The following is a 23026-nucleotide window of genomic DNA, read 5'->3' as shown; positions in this document are numbered from 1 at the left end:
AAAGAATGATAGATGGAAATAACATCTCTCCCATATGTAGGAAGTGCAATGCGAAAAATGAAACCATAAACCACATAGCAAGTGAATGTCCGGCACTTGCACAGAACCAGTACAAAAAGAGGCATGATTCAGTTGCAAAAGCCCTCCACTGGAACCTGTTCAAGAAACTCCAGCTACCTTGCAGTAATAAGTGGTACGGGCACCAACCTGAAGGAGTGATAGAAAACGATCTGGCAAAGATCCTCTGGGACTATGGTATCAGAACAGATAGGGTGATACGTACAAATAGACCAGACGTGACGTTGATTGACAAAATCAAGAAGAAAGTATCACTCATTGATATCGCAATACCATGGGGCACCAGAGTTGAAGAAAAAGACAGGGAAAAAATGGATAAGTATTAAGACCTGAAAATAGAAGTAAGAACTATAGAGGATATGCCAGTGGAAATTACCCATAATCGTAGGAACACGAGGCACGATCACAAGATCCCTGAAAAGGAATCTGGAAAAACTAGAGGCTGAAGTAGCTCCAGGACTCATGCAGAAGAGTGTGATCCTAGAAACGGCACGCATAGTAAGAAGAGTGATGGACTCCAAAGGAGGCAGGATGCAACCCAGAACCCCACACTATAAATACACCGAGTTGAATGGGAAGACTGTGATAAACCAAAAAAAAAAAAAAGCAATAATAATAATAATGTTTAACTATGTGCACAGGCAAATAATTCTTTGGGTTTCAGGCCATGAGAGTACATAATGATGCAAAAGCAGTCTCTGCTTGATCATAATTCAGAGTTCTTTGAAGTAAAGAGCATCCATCTGACGCTATTTTTTAGGGTTGCCGTGGCATTTCTTGGTGAAAGGTGTGTGTGTGTGTGGTTTTGGGCCTCTCTGATTCTGTAGATGTAGGTCTACAGGATTTCATAGTGGTTATGCCTACGCAGGATGCTACTGAATTTTAGCACCTTCAGTATAGCAGTCTGAAAGGTCTTATAAGTTATACAGGGTGTCCATAAAGTCCCAGTACCATTCTGAGTAATGAATACTTGTAATGGTACTGGGACTTTATTAACTTTTTCAGGTGAAATTGCGAAGTACGCTCTCAAGACTTATATTTGGTTGTACTTGGGTGTGAGGACCATACTATTGAGCGGTAGTCTATAACTGGTTTAATCCTTACCAGTAACGTGTGAATGGTGTTGATATATGTATATATATAAATCTATATATACATTTATATATATACATATATATATATATATATATATATATATATATATATATATATAAAGATATATATATATAATATGTTACCCATCCGCTGACTCCTATTACCAGCGAAGGGTATTTAATATTTGGTATGCATTAAAGCTGAGTGTTAAGGCGAACCAGTTACACACAATCTCTCTCTCTCTCTCTCTCTCTCTCTCTCTCTCTCTCTCTCTCTCTCTCTCTCCATTCTAACAGGTCATCAAATCAGAGACAGAGCTATAAAAAAAATATAATGTTTATTCAAAATAACATACTAGTTGAATGACTCAAATTCTTACAAGATCAACACTGGAAAGATAATAATTCACGTCTCACAGACAAACTAACTCAGTTAACCCCCCAGTATTTAAATGTCTCAATCGGTAATTAGTCACACCAAATCTCTTCTCCAAAATATAATAGTTCCCTCCACACGGGACCCTCAGCCCCTAGGACTCTCGGTCCCCTCACTAGAACCGCCTGTTTAAAAGACAGGAGAACACACTAGTGAGCACACACACAATTGTAAAGACAAAGTCAAAGATTAAATAGAACATCTTTACAAAATGTCAAACAGACAACAAGCCATCCCTTTGGCTAAGTAATACAACATTTACCCATTACAGCCTGGAAAACCACACACAAATAATTAAAACTTTCGCAGAGCTATCCCAGCATTCTGCCTTTCTCCCCCGTAGCTGTCTCCCTAGTTTTCTCGGCTAAACAAATCATTATGAATAGACATAGTTGTACACGTACACACAAACTCACATAAAACTGGTCACAACCAGTTTTCAAAGGCACTTGAACAAGACCTCGTGAACTCACGAACATTGACCCGCTTAAACAAACATCTTCGTATCAAAGGTGTGATGACTGCCAGCTCCTTTTATTTAGTTATTTATCGTAACGGCATTTCCTGCTGGATCAAGATAATGATTGAAGTAGCGCGATATCTTACCCGAAAGTGTGTGTGCTTGAATTTGTCCCCATGGGAGGTGGGTTTGTTCGTTTGCGCCCGGGGGTAGGCGATTGTTTGTTTTGATAATGTCTCCAGTTTTCACGTGACTTTGATAAGGGCGAGACGGGGGTGATCGTCAGAACATGAAGAGAACAGGACCCAGAATAGTACCATGCAGGACACCGTGAATAGTGAGCAAAGAAAGAGAGCAGGACCCAAAATAGTACCCTGCGGGACACCCGTGAATCATAAGCAAATAACACTAACAACAACAGGACCCAGAATAGTACCCTGCGGGACACCCGATATGACTCAAGCTGGTTTAGGTAATGCTCAGTCAGCCGTTACTAGGAGGTCCTTATGTACCTAGACTGCTACAAAACCATGTATCAGTTTCTATTTTTCTTTGAGCTGTCTGCGTAGTATGGAGTGGTCAACTATGTGGAAGATCTTGGACGAGGTAGTATAAATATAGTGTCAGTTTCGCCGTGTGATCTTAGATACGATACAGTAGATCTCTTCTTGTGTAAAATCATATTAATGTTCGGTAGGGAGGAGATCGTTATCGAGGAGAGAGAGGAGAGAAGAAGAGAGAAGAGAGGAGAGAATGTTTTTAATTTTTTTGCCTGTAAGTGGTATGGTTTTACAGAGAGAAAGAGAGAGAGAATGTTTTTATTGTTTTTTGCCTGTAACGTTGGTAAAGCCTTTTCCGAAAGCAGACGAAGAGAAGAGAGAGAGCAGAGAGAAGAGAGAGAGAGAGAGAGAGAGAGAGAGACGAAGTGGAGGGGACTATAGAAAATTCGACCTTAATATAAAAAGGACCAGAATATTATTCATGAATTTATTGGTAGCCGAGATACGCTCGTTGATGAGAGAGAGAGAGAGAGAGAGAGAGAGAGAGAGAGAGAGGAGGAAATAAGACTTCATTAAAAATGTGAGTGGGGGAAATTGGGCGGGGGGGGGGGGGGGGGGGGGGGGGGGGGGGGGGGGAAAGGGGGGGTGAGGTTCTTGCGCCAAATCCACGCACAGTAAAACTCTTGTATGAAGATGTACGTATCGTAGGTCTCTCCTCTTTTTTCTCTCCTCTCTCTTCTCTCTCTCTCTCTCTCTCTCTCTCTCTCTCTTTCGGGTGATACCAAGATCGAATTCAGGATGTCCTCCGATGTGGCAGGAATGTGAGCTATGTGGAGCATCAGGTGACCAGATATGACTCTCTCTCTCTCCAACGAGAATAACTAGATCATCGTATATATGTAAGATTAACACACACACACACACACACACACACACACATATATATATATATATATATATATATATATATATGTATATATATATAAACACAGGGTGTCCACAAAGTTCCAGTACCATTACAAATTTTTATTGCTTGTAGTAGTACTGGGACATTATGGACACCCTGTATAATATATGTATTTATATATACATATACACATACATGCATGTACATGTGTATACTGCCTATGTGTTTATACAATTAAACGTGCCGGTAAAACCGCAGACTCACAAACAGTAAATAAGTATAATCGACCTTCCGCCGGCATTCTTTTAACAGCATTAAGGCCAAATTCCTCTGATATCATTATCTCTGACACTTCCATCTGCAGGGACGAAGTGTGCAGGCACGATCTCATTCATGCCTGCTTGGTTTTGACTTCCTCCTGGGGAAAGAAGCATTGCCTGTTCCCCGTCAGGTGGAGTTTGGGCTTTTGCGAGGAGAAGGACGTCTTAACGACATTCAGTCAGAGATTTGAAGTGCAGTGACAGAGAGCGAAAAGGTGTTCCGGGTTGATAAATAAGTGGCCTGCTGATGGCAGTTTTCTGTCTGGGCCCTTAAGCTGATTCGCCTTAAAAGGCGTATTATTATTATTATTATTATTATTATTATTATTATTATTATTATTAGTATTATTATTATTATTATTATTAGTATTATTATTATTATTATTATTATTGCTAAGAAATACACAATCTCGTGAAAAACAATTTGTGTAATTAAAATAATCAATTATATTTTAACGTAGTCATATTTATTATTATTATTATTATTATTATTATTATTATTATTATTATTATTATTATTATTATTGCTAAGAAATACACAATCTCGTGAAAGGTAATTTGTGTTAAAATTATCAAATATAGTTTAATAGTCGTATTTATTATTATTATTATTATTATTATTATTATTATTATTATTATTATTATTATTATTATTGTTGTTGTTGTTGTTGCTAAGAAATGCACAATCTCGTGAAAGACAATTTGTGTAATGAAAACCAACAGTTATGTTTTAGCGTATACACTGATTAGGACACACAAAGTCTTGGTTTTACATTTTACATAGTAATATAGTTTACTATGAAATTGTGGATTATTATTATTATTATTATTATTATTATTATTATTATTATTATTATTATTATTATTCAGAAGATGAACCCTATTCATATGGAACACGCACACCACAGGGGCCATTGTCTTGAAATTCAAGCTTCCAGACAATATAGTGTTCATTGGGAAGTAAGAGAAGGTAGTAAAGGGAAATACAGAAAGATATTTCACACGTTAAAAAAAATATTTTAACAAATGAATAAACAGATGAAAATGCATTCAGTTGCAAGGAGAAATGCGTTAGGTTAGCAATGCATCGCATCTTCGCTTGAATTTTTGGAGAAGTTCCAATTGCATGACATCCAGAGTGAGACCGAGGAATGAAGGACCTTGGGAACTGAGAAGTTGGACAGCAAGCACGTTGACTGCATATTGGCGTAGGTCCAGATAAGGAATGTTGAAAAGATTTATGCGATGGAATTTTAAAGTTTCCTGTCGATCCTATTTCTTTATCAGGTCGCTAAGCTGGTTCGCCTTAAAAACGTGGATACAGATAAGGAAATGTCATTGGGGAATGCCACATTGAAAGTGCTGCATTGAACGTTAACCCTATTTTGAAAGGTTTCTACAGATATATTGGATATTGGACTTTTGTGTGTGTGTGTGTGTTTTTTGGGTCACCTAAACAGAGAATGGTCGGACCAGGTGTTACTGTTTTAAACGGTCATAGTATATTAACATTGAAGTTACGAAGGAAGAAGTTGTGACTACGAAGTTTGCTCTTAATCTGGAGTTATGTGTATGTTTTGTAAAGCTTTCTGAATGACGTCAACGTTGTAATGTCTTGACAAGTTGTTTTTTCCTCTTTCTCTGAAATGGTGGAGAGGGGGAGGGGGAGGGTGGTTAGAATAGGCCATCCTAGCCCCTCCTAGTCACCTCCTTCCAGGAAAAGCACGTTTCTCAATGCGACAATGTCGCAAAAGCTGCGGTAGTTCAAGCGATTATTTACGTCCATGAAGTCAGTGCCTTGATTTTTATGACTCATGTTTTGTCAGACAATGCGACTGCCTCTATGCTTAATTACTTTCTCGCTTTCTAATTTAGAAAGCATTGATTTTACAGACTGGAATTTCGTGTGTCGTGAGGAAGCTTAATATGAGAGAGAGAGAGAGAGAGAGAGAGAGAGAGCACATGATGAATGAAGATCATACGCTGCGTGTTTACTGACTCGATTCTCGAAGCAAAGAATCCCGCCCTGTGGAACCCCTGTTACTGTATACAAGGAACAGATCAAGAGTAATGTTCGACCACCTCTGCTGCAGCAGTCAAACAGCCAATAGTAATGATCGACCCTTTCCTAATCAGGCTGCCCAGAACGACATTCCGATTGGCACCCTGTCCTTCCCCGTCCAATGAATATTCACACGATCGGCGCCTGGTAGCCACCGAGAGTCACGTGTCAAGTGATTGGTCTGCGTTCCGATTGGCCTGCGTTATGATTGGTCTGCTGGGAAACTTCAGCCAATGAATACCCGACGAGACGTTTCTCTCAAGAGCTCTCAAGTGTCTTCGAGTAGAGCATTAGGTTACCCAATGGCTCTTGGTAAGTGTGTGTGTGTGTGTGTGTGTGTTTGAGCTCTTATCTAAGTACAGCGGAAAAGGCTAAGGCTATATCCTCCAGTCCCTTCGGGTTGTTTGTTTGTGAGCGGCACAGCAGTGTGTGGCTGGTTTGTGTGTGTGTGTGTTTGTGCGTGCGTCTGTGAGAGTGTCCCTCTGTACATTACAGTCATGAACAGCCTATAACTGTAAGCCTCAGCTCAGTGTCCTGTTATTCTTCGCGTGCTACAGAAGTCAGTCTGGCTCTGCGTTTCTTGTGGAAGGTGGTCTTGACCGAGGAGGAGGTTCGAAGATTTGAATGCCGCTGGACAAACGATTCGTTATGTATTATCTAACCCTCGCGTCGTGTATTAAACGAAAACTGGTCGCGTTTTTGTGTGTGTGTTTTTAATCAGTGAGTGGTGTTACTAAAGCTTCCTTATCAATGAACCATCGGCGATACGAAGCTTTTTTGAGAAGATAAATAGATTTTGTGAATGTGGAAGCGATGACGGGTGACCAGAGACGGGTTCCAATAATTTTGTGAATGTGATACTTCGACGAATAAGCTTTTGTGAAAATTGTGAAAGTGATGTGAGCAGGAAAGATGATTACCAAAATGAAAGCTTTTACTTTCATCTTTGCGTTATTTTTTCAGTGCAGGAAAAGGATATATCGTGTAACCATATCTTTGTTAACAGATTGTTAGTGAAAAATCAAGTCTGGATTTACGCCTCCTAAGGAAAAATGGGTTTTGTTGCGTTTTATTTATTTATTTTTTTGTGCTTGTTCGTTCATTCATTTATTTTAGTCTTTTGCGTTTTTTACCGAAATGAAAAATCGTATTTTCGAAATTAGTAGTGATATGCAGTTTGATAATGACGTCTTAGGAATGGAATATTAGTTTTGATAATTAAGATCAATTTATTCCAGTTAGGATGCTTTTATTTTTATTACATTTATTTATTACTTTATGTATTTTTATTGAAATTACATATCTTTAACCTGTAATACTTTATTTATCAATACTGAAATGATATCAGCTACCTATATTACTTTTATTTATCATTATTGAAATCATATATATCAGTTACCTACATTACTAAAGCCATTAATACAATTCTTACCATCAGATAATGCCTTCCGCAACGGGTGTCCCCAGAACACAGGGAAATAGCGTCCCTGGCACATTCAGCCTTTTAGAATTTAAATTGGCACTATTCCATACTCACAGCAAAGGCTCATCAGTAGCGCGTCGCCCCCTGACACAAAACCAGTCTTAAATTTTTCCCCTCTACCGTTGGTTGTCCCCCTCACGATTTTCCTGATCTCTCTCTCTCTCTCTCTCTCTCTCTCTCTCTCTCTCTCTCTCTCTCTCTCATCTTTCTTGTTGTATTAAGAATTTATCTAGCCATCTGTAGAGATATATCCTTTTTCATTAACTTTTTCATGTACTATTTGTATTTTAATTATGTTATTTGTATTTTCCTGTTATTCTGTTCGTCATCTTTTGTTTGTTTTCTGTTTATCCCTTTATTTCGTTGAAATATTATACGATTATGAACGTCGGTTCATCCTCAGTACTACTGACACCGTTGTTATTATTATTATTATTATTTTTGTTATTATTGTTATTATTACTTGCAAAAAGTAAACACTCAGACGTAGTAATAAGTCACAAATGCATATAGTTAGAACGATAAGTAGATTATATATATATATATATATATACATTATATATAAAAATATATACATATGTAGATAGATAGAAGCATGAATGATTGCACCCCAAAAACCTAAAGATCGCAAATTATATATTTGGATAAATTTGCAGTCCATCAACTCTTTCTAAATTATAGATGGTCACCTCACGACAGAGACAACGATTCGATTCATGACGAAAGAGAGAGAGAGAGAGAGAGAGAGAGAGAGAAATCTCTGTTCAGGTTTTTATGCTTGAAAGCTTATACCAATTTTATTTATTCATTCCACTGGAGAGAGAGAGAGAGAGAGAGAGAGAGAGAGAGAGAGAGAGAGAGAGAGAGAGAGAGAGAGAGAGAGAGAGACTCTCTCTTACAGCTTTTTATGCCGGCATAACTTATCATAATTTTATTAATTCATTCTTTTGGGGAAGAGAGAGAGAGAGAGACAGTGATTTGTAAAACTTTTATGTCCGTATATCCATGTTTTGTTAATTCATTGACTGAGAGAGAGAGAGAGAGAGAGAGAGAGAGAGAGAGAGAGAGAGAGGGATGCATACGAATGCATGTTTTTGTATGTATTTACATGAGTGTCACACACGCCGCTCGAACGGTACAGTCGGTACCAGTGATGCGTCTCAAGATTACGTCATCATTGATATTATGCTGGTGTCCTTGCCTGCTGTGATGATCTCGTGTGGTACCACGAGTATATATATATACTTTCCCTTGACTAGCCTTAGTGGAACTTGGTCAATACTAGATGGTGTAGTCCCTAGCGTATGTCCCTGAGAGATATGGCCGTGTGAATAGGCAGCTCTTGTCGAGAAACCTTACTGTTATGTCAGTTTTTATTTATTTATTTTTTTTTTTGTGTGTCCCCAAGAGTTATGGCTGTTTAGGGTAGGCAGACCATAGAGAAATAACCCCTTTTTCAAATTTACCTGTAACCCTTAGATTTAGGTAGCTAACCTCTACCATTTTGGGCATTTGTATAGACCAACCCTTAGGGGTAGGTAATTTTATTACCGAAGGGAAACCCTTTCTCTAACCCTTACATATTGGTAGACAACCCTGGTTGTGGTCACTTTTTGAGGCTAACCCTTAGGATTAGATGATTTTATTACTTTACAATGTTTTTTAAAATAGGAAACCCATTCTGTAACCCATAAACACTTGTAGACAACCCTTATTATGGTAGCTTTCAGAATTATATCTTAATAGTTGTTTCAGACTAGCCAAATGTTAGTGTAGATTAGACAGCTAGTACTATAGACTAGCCAGTTGTTACTGTAGAGTAGCCAGTTGTTACTGTAGACTAACCAGCTGTTACTGTAGACTAACCATCTGTTACTGTAGAGTAGCCAGCTGTTTATAGAATAGCCAGCTGTTACTGTAGAGTAACCCTTAGTGTTATTGCGGTTATGTGTTAGGTGTAACCAACCCATTATCTTAATTAGTGAGTCAGAAATATGCAACAATGCATAATTTAGATGTGTTACCATTAAACCCGTTTTATTATGTAGGCGCAACAATTATCCAGCACCTTTTACTGCAAAAGCTGTGCTTGCTTTTACGGTAACTGTGATGATAGGAGTAGCCCAGTTTGCATGCAAATGCCCTCAGAGGCACGTCAGGAATTATGACACTATCTCTCTGTGTTTATATGGTAACGTCAATAATTTTTGTTGACCTTAATAGCTTCCTAAGACTTCACATTTTAGGGCATTGGCTGATTGTACATCTCTCTCTCTCTCTCTCTCTCTCTCTCTCTCTCTCTCTCTCTCTCTCAATTATTGTATATAAGACTTGACATTCTTACGTATTATCATTCTAGTAGCTTTTATATTTCTTGAGATTTTTGTCAGCTTAGAAAACATTGGCGTATTGTTATTATTATTATTATTATTATTATTTTTTATTTATTTTTTTTTTCTATCACAGTCCTCCAATTCGACTGGGTGGTATTTATAGTGTGGGGTTCCGGGTTGCATCCTGCCTCCTTAAGGAGTCCATCACTTTTCTTACTATGTGTGCCGTTTCTTATTGGATGACACTCTTCTGCATGAGTCCTGGAGCTACTTCAGCCTCTAGTTTTTTCTAGATTCCTTTCCTTTTCAGGATCTTGGGATCGTGCCTAGTGCTCCTATGATTATGGGTACGATTTCCACTGGCATATCCCATATCCTTCTCATTTCTATTTTCAGATCTTGATACTTATCCATTTTTTCCCTCTCTTTCTCTTCAACTCTGGTGTCCCATGGTATTGCGACATCAATGAGTGATACTTTCTTCTTGATTTTGTCAATCAACGTCACGTCTGGTCTGTTTGCACGTATCACCCTATCCGTTCTGATACCATAGTCCCAGAGGATCTTTGCCTGATCGTTTTCTATCACTCCTTCAGGTTGGTGCTCGTACCACTTATTACTGCAAGGTAGCTGATGTTTCTTGCACAGGCTCCAGTGGAGGGCTTTTGCTACTGAATCATGCCTCTTTTTGTACTGGTTCTGTGCAAGTGCCGGGCATTCACTTGCTATGTGGTTTATGGTTTCATTTTTCGTATTGCACTTCCTACATATGGGAGAGATGAATTTTCCGTCTATCATTCTTTGAACATACCTGGTTCTTAGGGCCTGATCTTGTGCCGCTGTTATCATTCCTTCAGTTTCCTTCTTTAGCTCTCCCCTCTGTAGCCATTGCCAATTGTCATCGCTGGCTAGTTCTTTAGTCTGTCTCATGTATTGTCCGTGCATTGGTTTGTTGTGCCAGTCCTCTGTTCTGTCTGTCTTTCTCCTGTCTCTGTATATTTCTGGGTCTTCGTCTACTTTTATTAGTCCTTCTTCCCATGCACTCTTTAGCCACTCGTCTTCACTGGTTTTCAGATATTGCCCCAGTGCTCTGTTCTCGATGTTTACGCAGTCCTCTATACTTAGTAGTCCTCTCCCTCCTTCCTTTCGTGTTATGTATAGTCTGTCCGTATTTGCTCTTGGGTGTAGTGCTTTGTGTATTGTCATATGTTTCCTTGTTTTCTGATCTATGCTGCGGAGTTCTGCCTTAGTCCATTCCACTATTCCTGCGCTGTATCTGATTACTGGCACTGCCCATGTGTTTATGGCTTTTATCATATTTCCGGCGTTGAGTTTTGACTTGAGTATCGCCTTGATTCTCTGCATATATTCTTTCCTGATCGTGTCCTTCATCTCTTGGTGTTTTATATCCCCTCCTTCCATTATTCCCTGGTATTATTCCCAGGTATTTGTATCCTGTCTCATCTATGTGTTTTATTATTATTATTATTATTAATTATTATTATATTATTATATTATTATTATTATTTTATGGAAGGAGACACTGTTAAAAAGAATTCGCTAAACACGGCCATTCTTGTTAACAGATTATATTATTATTATTATTATTATTATTATTATTATTATTATTATTATTATTATTATTATTATGGATTTTATTGTAAAATTTTGTTGTCTATATAATTCTTTTATTTTATTATTATTATTATTATTATTATTATTATTATTATACGAATAAAAATTCGTATAATTCTTTAGTTTTCTCTGCAATCAATATTTTTTTTTATTTATGTATTTATTTAATATCATTATTGTTATTATTATTATTTTTTATGCATCATCATAGTCATTATTGACGTCTTCTTTGGTTATTATTATTATTATTATTATTATTATTTATTATTATTATTATTATATCGAGCCCACTTAAATTATATCTTTAGAAACAAAATTTCCTTTTTTCGAAAGTGGGCGTGAAATGTCCGTAGTGTGCAAATATTACTTGTGGTAATTTAGTTAAAGAAACCATAAATATTGAAGAAAATGTGTTTTAATATATATATTAAAGAAAATAATGTTTTTGGTGATTTGATTAAGGAAACCATAAATTATTAGGGAAATATATTTTAATGAATTGAAGAAAATAATAATTTTGGTGATTTAATTAAAAGAACCATAAATATTTAGGAAAATACACTAGAAATTGCTTTAAAGAAAACAATATAAATAGTTAAGAATACAATAGAAAATCTGGAATTAGATTTTTGAAATTATTTAAAATATATAAATAAACGTATGCTCGGAGGAAGATGACCCACAGACAGGACAGCACAGGATCTGTTATATCCTTCGGCAATGTGCAGGATACCATTGGTGAGACATCCTTCAGTTTTACATTTATTATTATTATTATTATTTATGCTTACTCGGGGAGTAAGCCCACAAACTACTTAATTGCTGTTGTTGTTGTTGGGGGGCTAGAGACATACTTTTGTATTTATTATTATTATTATTATTATTATTTACGCTTACTCGGGGAGTAAGCCCACAAACTACTTAATTGGTGTTGCTGTTGTTGGGGGGGTAGGAACGGTCTATGGAAAAGCCTAAAATGGTCTGAAAAAGTTCTTTCGCGTTGAGTTTAAGATACAGAAATTTTAGGAAAGGATGTTTGTGATTTATTTATTTGAGTGAAAATGTAAAAGATGAATAATGTGTATATTAAACAGTACAAAAAAAACTATTTCTAATAAAATATAGCGTATTTGGGGGGTAGGAAAGGTCTATGGAAAAGCCTAAAACGGTCTGAAAAAAAGTTCTTTTGCGTTGAGTTCAAGATACAGGAGTTTTAGGATACGATATTTATGATTTATTTCATAAGATGAAAATGAAAAAAAAAAAAAAAAAAAAAAAAATTGTGTTGCTGCAACACATTTGTGTCAATACAAAGCAAATTTTTATGTAGATTGTATTAAACTAACTCCCTTTTTCCCCTCTGTAACTGCAAAGAACGATGCAAGAAATTATGTCTGTTTGTGTATGTGTAGCTGCAATACAAAAAATAGCTGCAATACAAAAAATAGCTGCAATAGAAAACATAGCTGCAATAGAAAACATAGCTGCAACACAAAAAATAGCTGAGCAGAAAACAAAAAAAGCTGCAACTCAAAAAATAGCTGCAACACAAAACAAAATAGTTGCAATACAAAAAGATTAGCTGCAATACATTTTGTTTTGCTGCAAAACAAACTTTTGTAGTCCATTGAACTAATTCCTGATTCTTCTCTTCCGCAGATGCCTTATTGGCAGACCTACAGAATACCATAACCCCGGGGGGCACCGCCCCTGGTACCCCGTACCCAGCTCACAACGGGGCGTCCACGCCCTCCCCAGGCCCCTCCCCAGGGCCCTCCCCAAACGCCACCCTCATTCACAACCATATCCACAACCGCAATGGGCACGATCAGGTGAGTAGCAGAGCTTAATCCTTAGTCGGGGTCGCTGTTTTTTGCATGGGAATTTTTTTGTGTGGGTAAATGGCTTTTTTTCTAGTTTAATCCGATGTCGGGGTCGTTATTTTTGCATGAGATTTTTTTAGAGTTAAATGGCTTTTTATATATTTTTTTAGTTGAATCCAAAGTCGGGGTCGCTGCTTATAATATTAAATATCTAAGCTTTTCAGCCTGATGCCATTTGGGGTGGCTGTTTTGTGTGTAAGAATATTTTCAGCTTAATACGAAGTTGGGGTTGCTGTTTTAGGGTATATATAAGAATTTTTGGGGTAAACGTTTATTTATTTTTTAGATTTTAATCATTAGTCGAGGTCACTGTTTCTAGTATAAGCATTTTGTTAAACTTGTATTTTTTTTCATGTAATCTTTTGTCGGGGTTTTTATTTTTGGGTATCACTCACCGTATCAGCTTTTGGGTTAAAAGCTTTGTTCTTTTCGGCTTACTCTTAGTCGGGGTCGCTGTTTTTGGAGTATAAAATCTGGGGTTCAATATCTTTTTATTATTTTCACCTTAATCCTTAGTCGGGTCGCTGTTTTTGGAGTTTAAAATAAAAATGGGGTTGGGAGTTCAATAATTAATTTTCACCTTAAAATCCTTAGTCGGGTCGCTGTTTTTGGAAGTATCTGGGGTCAATATCTTTTTATTAATTTTCACCTTAATCCTTAGTCGGGGTCGCTGTTTTTGGAGTTATGGGGAAAATCTGGGTTCATTAATTATTTTTATTTTTATAGGGGTTTTCACCTTAATCCTTAGTCGGGGTCGCTGATTTTAGTATTGGAAATTTTAGCGTTAAAGGCCTTTTTATTCTTTGTCACTCAGTCCTTAGTTCCGGGTCGTCGTTTTTTGGTATCTGAGTTCTTAAAGATTGTAATGCCTCTTCTGTCACAGAAATTATAAATATTGTTGATATCTCATGGCAGATTATTTTGACTACTGTGCCGTCAATATTTTCGTGATCTTTTGTGATTCAAGTCATGCAGTTATTCATAACGTTATACTTGCATGCCATTTGAGATGCAGTTACAAGATTATAGTCTCTCTCTCTCTCTCTCTCTCTCTCTCTCTCTCTCTCTCTCTCTCTCTCTCTCTCAGGAAACCAATTTCCTTTAGTATAAAAGTCACTATTTTTTGCGATATGAATTACTGCATTCATCAACGATCTTAAAATTTTATACATGTGTTATATATGACTCTCTCTCTCCTCTCTCTCTCTCTCTCTCTCTCTCTCTCTCTCATTTAATGAGGTTCAGGTCACTACATTTTTCATTAGCAAACTCCTCACATCCTCACCAGTGTTGTGCATTTAATTATTCATATTATGTTAGGCTGAGGCTGTACTTCAAGGTCTTATAGGCTAAATTGTGAATTTTTGACAATTAATTATGCGTGGGCCGAGGTCTTTTTCTTAAATTGATAATTTTTGTTCGTTAGATTGTTAATTATTGGCAATTATTGATGCGTGGACCATGGTTTTTTTTCTTAAATTGATAATTTTTGACAATTATTGATGCGTGGGCCGAGGTCTTTTTCTTAAATTGATAATTTTTGAAAATTATTTGTCCGTGGATGTAGGTTTTTTCGTTAAATTGTTAATATCTGAAAAAATTTTACATTTAAAAAAGACCAATGTCTTTTTTAAATTTATAATTTTTGAAAATTGTTTAATCGTGGACCAAAGCCTTTTTCGTTAAACTTGTTAATTTCTGAAAATTATTATGCTTGGACCAAGGTCTTAAGGTTAAATTGTTAATGTATTTGAAAATTGTTTATGCCTGGACCTAGGTTTTTTTTGTTAAATTGTTAATTATTGAAAATTATTATGTTTGGACCAAGGTCTTATAGGTTAAATTGTTAATATTTGAAAGTTATTTATGCGTGGTTCTAGGTTTTTCGTTAAATTGTTAATTTCTGAAAATTAATATGTTTGGACCAAGGCTAAATAGGTTAATTCGTTAATATTTGAAAATTATTTGTGCCTGGACCAAGGTTTGTTTTTCTTTAGCAATGAACATTGTTAATTTTTCTTTCTTTTAGCGCGAAGCTGATGCCCAGCTCATCCTGTAAAAACTTCAGCCTTGTATCTATCACAACTCCTTAAAGTTTTTTTTTCGTTGTTTATGAATGATTGATTGATTGATTGACGTAAACAGGCAGCGCAGACGCCGCTCCTCGACGCCACCGCGCTATCTAGGGCAATAAACAGGTCCTAGATTTGAAAGAATAGCTTTGATGCACACTTCCAGTCTCCTGTGAGATGTGATTATGTCCTTCAGACAAAAGGACTGCAGATATATACTTAGCCGATTTGAGGCTGCCTGAATAAGCACCGTTTGTGGTAACCTGTAACTCACTTTGAGAGAGAGAGAGAGAGAGAGAGAGAGAGAGAGAGAGAGATGCAAAACTTAGTTATGCTTCATCGAGAGACGTTGGTTGTGAATACTAAAAGATGTATCTGATTTACTGCCTAGAGAGAGAGAGAGAGAGAGAGAGAGAGAGAGAGAGAAGAGAGAGAGAGAGAGAGGGTATACAAAATCGAGAGAGGTTGGTCATGAATATTAATAAGATGGTGATAATGATATAAGAAACATATTTCATAATCTTGACAACTTTCATGTCAGTCCGTCTGCCCCTGATTCGCTGTTCTGAGAGAGAGAGAGAGAGAAGAGAGAGAGAGAGAGAGAGAGAGAGAGAGAGAGAGGGGGGGGGGGGGCGCAAAAAACCAGAATTTTGAAAAAGAAAAAACTTCAGAGTAATGAGTAAAACGTAAACTCGAAGTCGGCTTCTTGTAAACGGAGGCGATAGAAGAAGGGCAGGGCGGAAGTTCTCCTTTCTAGCAGTATACATACACAGAACCCCTCCTCCTCTCCCCCCCTCCTCTCACCAACACATCAATTAACCCCCTTCCTCCCTCCCTCCTTCCCCTCTTCCCCACCACCCTCTTAGGTGACCCCTACCCACCCCCAAAGAGGAAGAGGTTAGATACACCAAACACACCCTCAATGGCGTATCCTACCCTTTAGTTTCCTTCTGCGGTCGTGGGTAGCAACTACCACTTTTCCCTTTCTAAGGAGGACCCTCGGAGGCTGCAATTATTAGGTTGCAAACGACGAGGCCAGCGGTCGAATCGATTGGTTGATTTGTATGCGTTGACGGTAAGGACTTTTTTTTTTTTTTTTTTTTTTTTTTTTTTTTTCTGTAAAGTGGAAACTGGTTGGCTTATGAGGCTACTTGTTACTAAGGTCGATTTTATGGGACGTTTTTACTCGATGACCTCACTTATTGTGACGCCGATTTATGAGGTCAACTGGTCAATCAGCTCATGACGAAGGTCAATTTTATGGGACGTTTTTACTCGATGACCTCACTTACTGTGGCGTCGATATACGAGGTCAATTGGTCAGTCAGCTCATTACTGAAGGAAATTTTCCAGGACGTTTTTAATCGATGACCTCACATAATGTAACACCGATGTATGAGGTCAATCATTCCTTGGATATCATTCTTAGGTCCGTCGCTGCTACGCCAGTTGTCATAACCAGTCAAACAATCTTAGGGTTTTATTATTAGATCCCTGTCGATACGCCAGTTATCGTAACCAGTCAGTCAGTCCTTTGATATATAAATGACCAAAATATGCTCCACGGAATATCGCTCCGCCAATTGACGTAAACCAATCAATCAATCCTGTCCCCCCCCCCCCCACCCCCCCACCCCCCCCCCCACCCCCCCCCCCCCCCCCCCCCCCGGTCCCCCGCCCCTTACACCCATACCTGAATTTTAAATTCATATCAATCGCTCTCTTTCCATAAATTACTACTATCTAAGGCGCCCTTCGCTTGACCTTATATGGACGTCAGGTGACCTGACACGTCCGCCGTGACCTTTTTAATAGCTTTTTTGCCCTCGTCGCCTCTTGACATGTATGGGCAGCGAGCGGGAAAGGGCGAACGTCAGTGAAGCTGATTCTCTTGGAAAGTTGTCAGGGAAGTTTGGGAGGTAGGGTGGTTAAGGTCTGCCTTGTATGGGTAAAAAAACTAGGTCTGCTGATTTATGTATGTATATATATATTATATATATAAAATTAAAATATATGTGAAATGTGATAGCCGCAATACCCTCTTAACTCTCAAATTTGAGAAGTTAAGAAGGGCATTGTGACTATTAAAATTTCATATGTATTCTGGTAAAAATTACTGGTTGATATTATACATATATATAATATATATGTATATATATTTATAATTTATATGTATATTTGTGTAAATTTCATATATGCATATATATATATAAATACACACACGCGCATATACGTGTGTGTGTGTGTTTGTGTGTGTGTACACGTTCGTCCTTGCACAAGCACTTGCATTTACTTGAAATATAAAATTAACTACCAAGTAGAAGACGGTACAAAATAAATAAATATCAATCATTATAACTGTCGTGATGTCTGACGGCAATATATGTTTATATGTATTTCTTCTTCTTCGTCTTCGTCTGAGAGAGAGAGAGAGAGAGAGAGAGAGAGAGAGAGAGAGAGAGAGAGAGAGAGAGAGAGAGAGAGAGAGAGAGGAATAACATGATAAAGGAAACACCTACAATAATAGTAAACATAAATGATAATAATGAACATATCTACAGTATGCCTTCCAATGTAAGACGTAACCCATTAGAGAGAGAGAGAGAGAGAGAGAGAGTCCTTTTTTTCGCCCTTCCAAGGAAAAGGAATGATTATCACAACCCCTCCTTTGATGACTCATATTAGTTGGCTGTGTCCTTAAGGAGCGTCCTTTTGTAGGAGGAAACATTTCCTCTTGAGAAACTGAGAGAGAATAAAGTCACGGTGTTATTATTATTATTATTATTATTATTATTATTATTATTATTATTATATTATTATTAATTGGAAGGAGACACACCCCTTTGAGCCAGACATCCTTGAAATGAATGCCATACAGAGTGCCTGCTTTTCAACGATGTTATTATTATTATTATTATTATTATTATTATTATTATTATTATTATTATTATTATTAATTTAGAAGGAGACCTCCTTTGAGTAGGCATCATTAAATAGAATGGCAGTACAGGGTGCCCATCCTTTTCAACGATATTATTATTATTATTATTATTATTATTATTATTATTATTATTATTATTATTATTATTATTATTATTATTATTATTATTATTATTATTATTATTATTATTATTAATATCCATTTGTGGGGAAATGCTTTATTTCATGGTGACTGGCAAAAAGAACGAATGAAATGTACCTTAAGGTCGAGATAGAATTCATTGTGTTTTACAATATATTTCTTTTTTATATGTTTTCATTTTATTTTTAATTTATATATATTATATATATATATATATATATATATATAATATATATATATATATATATATATAATTCGTCAGAAATCCCGCATGAATATCGCGCTTGGCTCCCATTCATAGAATCGACAGAAAATGCGTAGCGTAGTGTACAGTTCATTCATAAGATTGTCCGAATGAGAAATAGTAGAAAATTAGGAGTGTGGTTTCCAGAGTAAGAGTCGTACCAGCTTAGGTGCTGTCAATTGTGGATGTTGATGAGTATATTAACGAGTTCTCAAATAAATGAAATGTTCGTAATTTTTTACTGGTGTGATATCGTCGCATACTATCGCGTTTGAAGGAAGCTTCAGACAGGATGTGGTAATTGTTATTTTAACATTTATGATTTGAAATAAATAAACATCATTATGGAAAAAGAGATCATAAATCAGTAAACTAGGATAAATTACCAGACGGATGTATTTATACCCGAAAATTAATTATTCAGAGTAATAAACTTAAAAAGCGGATTGTCCTCTAAGAGTCATTACAGCAAATTTTAATATGAATAATTTGAAGCAAATAAACACCATCATGGAAAAGAGATTATAAATCAGTAAACTAGGATAAATCACCAGACGGATGTATTTACACCTAAAAAAATTATTATTCAGAGTAATGAACTTAAAAAGCAGATTGTCCTCTAAAAGTCATTACAGCATAATTTAACATGAATAATTTGAAACAAATAAACACCATTATGGAAAAAGTGATTATAAATCAAAAACAAAGGATAAATCTCCAATAGAGCATGTTATGCCCGAAAATGAATTATTCAGAATTATAAACTTAAAAAACAGATTGTCCTCTAAGAGTCATTACATCAGTGCCAAGTGGCACTCGAGTCCTCGCATCCCAGCTGAGCATTGGTTGGCATTTTCTTTTCACTGCGTGAAAAGAGAGGGGTAAGGTACCTTTGGCACCTGGTGTTATGAAAAGAAAGGTACCTCTCTTCTTTCCCGTCGCAATTTTGGCCCTAGTGGCGAGACATTCCTTAGTTTTGGTGTTTTTTGTCGTCCTGGCAGGCTACAGAGTTGAATTTGCATACCAAAATGCAAGTGAGGGACACCCGAAATTTAAAGAGGACCACGAAGAGAAGCTGAAGAAGGGGCCCATCATTGTCAAAACGTATTTTATGGGGATATTTCACAATAGGATCTTGAGAGTGGAATGATGCTTTGAAAATATTACTCTTCTTATCATTTCAGTTTTAAATATTGTTGTGTTGTGCAGGATTTTTTTATATAATTGGCTTTGTACCTACCGAAGCAGTAGCCTTTTATAAAATGAAAATTATAGTTGTGAGGATTAAATCTCGTTACGAACTGCAGTTTCTGTATCGGTAAGTGGCGTTGTGGAAAGAGAATGTTACTTATTATTGGTAATGACTTGATTTTTATCTATGTCATTGACGTTAAAGCAACAGTAGCAATAAATACTTATATTTTTAGGATTTAGAGATGATCTTTAACTTCGACTCATTAGAAAACGAATTAGCTAAGTACAGATGATAGTGTATCCTGTTTCCTGTTATGCAGCAAAACTATACAGACTAATAGATAAGAATATATATATATATATATATATATATATATATATATATATTCTCTCTCTCTCTCTCTCTCTCTCTCTCTCTCTCTCTCTCTCTATCTCTCTTTTTCTTTTCTTTTATTTCGTTTATAATGTTGATCATTTTGTATTTTCAAATCGGATCTATAGATATATATATTATATATATATATATATATATATATATATAACATTATATTGTCGCCGTTGTAATATATATATATACCACACACACACACACACACAACATATATATATATATATATATATATATATATATATATATATATATATATATATAGTAATAGTGTGGCACAGTGTCGTTATTCAAAAGACAATAACTTAATAATACTAAGAAAAAGGGCACGAAACGGATAATAAGGAAGAAAGGGAAAGGGAATACGATAATGATTTTTCTTAGCGAAGGGATTTTGTTACTCCCAACATTAGGCTTTTAGCCATTAGACATCTGGTTTTCATCTCCCAAAAAAACCCCCCGCCTCTGTCCGTACCAGCGATTAGTGGGACCAACAAGAGATTATGGTCGATGAGGGATATCGCCCAGGCATATTCGAGAAATTGGAAACTACTCTCATTAGCGCCTATGACTAATCGCCGTTCCCTTCGTGAAACAGGTCAGAGAGAGCCATCTGGCATACGTTTTAAAAAGGAATTCTATGGACCCGTTGTTCAAAGGAGGGGAGTGCCGAACTCTTAAGAGCTCACCCTTCAATGGTAGGCCTCTAGTATCGACGAATCAAAAGCCCATGAGTGTTGGTCATAAGACAGCCCAAAAGGGTATCAACGAATGACTATGAGGTTACCAAGGGATACGCCCCTAAGAAGCCAGGACATGAGAAGGAGGCGTATACAAATTCAAAGCTACGAATTACTGTAGAAGACCTGACAGGAAGGCGGTTCTCGTATGAAACGGTTAGCAGCCACTAAGACACAAAAGGGTCTTTCAGAAAATGCCACACCCAGTCAGAATCCAAAAATCCAAGGCGGGGCTAAGGAGATTTCAACGGAACAAAAAGGCGAGACAGAGAGAGAGCAGGGAGAAAAGGGAGCAGAGAAAAAAGGGGAACAGAGAAGCAAGAGAGAGAACAACCGGGGAGCCGATGAGAACTGCGTGGCATGGCTGTGAAAACAGAGAAGGACAGAAGAATCCCCAGAAGAAGAAAACAGGTGCAAAAGTGTGGTGTGCGAAGCAATCAAAGACAGTGAAAGTGACAATCAATACTCAGTAAATTTCCCTCGTGCCTATAGACTTCGTAATTGCAAACAAGTGCCAACTTAAGTTTTATCAGTCCAAGAGCCCAGTAACTCAGAAGGTGGAGGAAAACATGTGTAAGAACCCCCAACCCCTAACGAAAGAATAAAAACTTAATGCAAAGAAACAAACATATCAATTAATTTCTCATCCTAACAGAAAACCCCTTTACCTAATCCCCAAATACAGCCTCCACGGCACACCGTTAACCTAGATCTGTGCAAAGAAAGTAAGTACCCGTCACAGATAAAAATGGTGGCAGAGCGGTGGGCGGACCACGATGAGATAAGATTGATATAGTGACAAAGATTATTGAAGTCGAGCGGTAAGGATAGGAAGAGACAAAAGAGACAGCAAAGAAATGGTGATTAGCGCCACGAATGACAGTAAAGACAGCGCGCGAAAGGAAAGGGAATCAAAAAAGTTTAGCATTGGCATAAGAGATTTCAATCCATTCACGCCACTCCCCCCCCGAAAAAGAAAAAGAAAGTTCTACCCCAAAGACAGTTACCAGTGCTTCCCCAAATACAAGGACAGTTACCGAGTTGTAACAATAAAAAAGCGCTCAAAAAAAGCCACCACACTTTGCGAAAGTAAAACTCCACTCTGAAAGAACAAGAACAGTCGTTCCACTAGAAGAACAAGATGTCGAAAGCATGAAGAAAAATAACAAGAGGGAAAGAAAACGATCCCGAAAAACGCAACAGTCAAACGCAATCGAGAGAGAGAGAGAGAAGTCCCCTTCCCGCAGACGTAACAACGCATCATTCAACGCGCTGGTAGGCGAACGCAAGCGGTCAGACGTAACCCCGGATGTCGAAGACGACGAAGGAAGTTAAGTCCAAAATAAAAATCCCCACACTTACATAACATTAAACTCTATTAAAAGTAAATAAATTACGCGATTAACATTTCAGTTAGACAATTTCTGGTATTTCAAGATTAAAAGATTTTCACTCTGAACTCTTTTTTTGGCAACGAAACCTTACGATATTTCTTCATTTTACTAATTATAACTAATCAGCTACTAAGACCTTTTCCCAAACATTTGTATTTACTAACCAATAACTTTAAATTTTAATTTTAATTTAGATTGTGTCATTTTATTTTGATTTTTTGTGATTTTGGTTGTTTTGTGATTTCTTATACTTTGAATTTTTTTTGTTTTAATATTTGCTTTTAATCTTATTCGTTACGTCGAATGAATGTTTACTTGTTTTTTATTTTGTTTGTTTAGGATAACAAGGGTAATTCACGAGAGGTCTCTCGTTAGCGTACACTTTACGGTCAGTTCAGTATCGTTTTACGAGAACTATTAAGAGGGTTTTTGTTGTTGTTTAAGAATCGCTTACCGGTAACGTAAGACTTTGAGAATATTTCTGGGGAAAGTCTTTTATTTTTTTTGGTGATCGAATACTTGAGTAAAAACAGTTTATTGTTATTATTATTTTCTTTTCGGGATATTACTGTCATAACTTTGATACTTTTAATGATACTCAGTACTTAAGAAAATTTCCATTAACGAGTCGATGGTCAAAGGGAGACCGACTCCTTATCAGAACGTAAGAACGCCTGTGCTCACGAGAAGTCAAACAAGGAAATTAACCATGCCGGAAGGT

General features: G+C 36.9%; 1 protein-coding gene across 9 annotated transcripts in view; it reads left to right on the top strand.

Annotated features, from left to right (window-relative positions):
- Positions 1-23026, top strand: part of LOC135200925 (paxillin-like) — a 137191-nt gene that overhangs the window by 3396 nt on the left and 110769 nt on the right. For all 9 annotated transcript variants that reach the window (XM_064229696.1, XM_064229692.1, XM_064229694.1 and 6 more), the window contains exon 2: positions 12968-13140. In XM_064229696.1, the coding sequence (XP_064085766.1) occupies positions 12968-13140 (173 nt within the window). The remainder of the gene's footprint in view (positions 1-12967; positions 13141-23026) is intronic.

Source organism: Macrobrachium nipponense, chromosome 27, assembly GCF_015104395.2.
Source record: "Macrobrachium nipponense isolate FS-2020 chromosome 27, ASM1510439v2, whole genome shotgun sequence".
Taxonomy (NCBI): domain Eukaryota; kingdom Metazoa; phylum Arthropoda; class Malacostraca; order Decapoda; family Palaemonidae; genus Macrobrachium; species Macrobrachium nipponense.
This window is presented reverse-complemented; position numbering and strand designations above follow the sequence as displayed.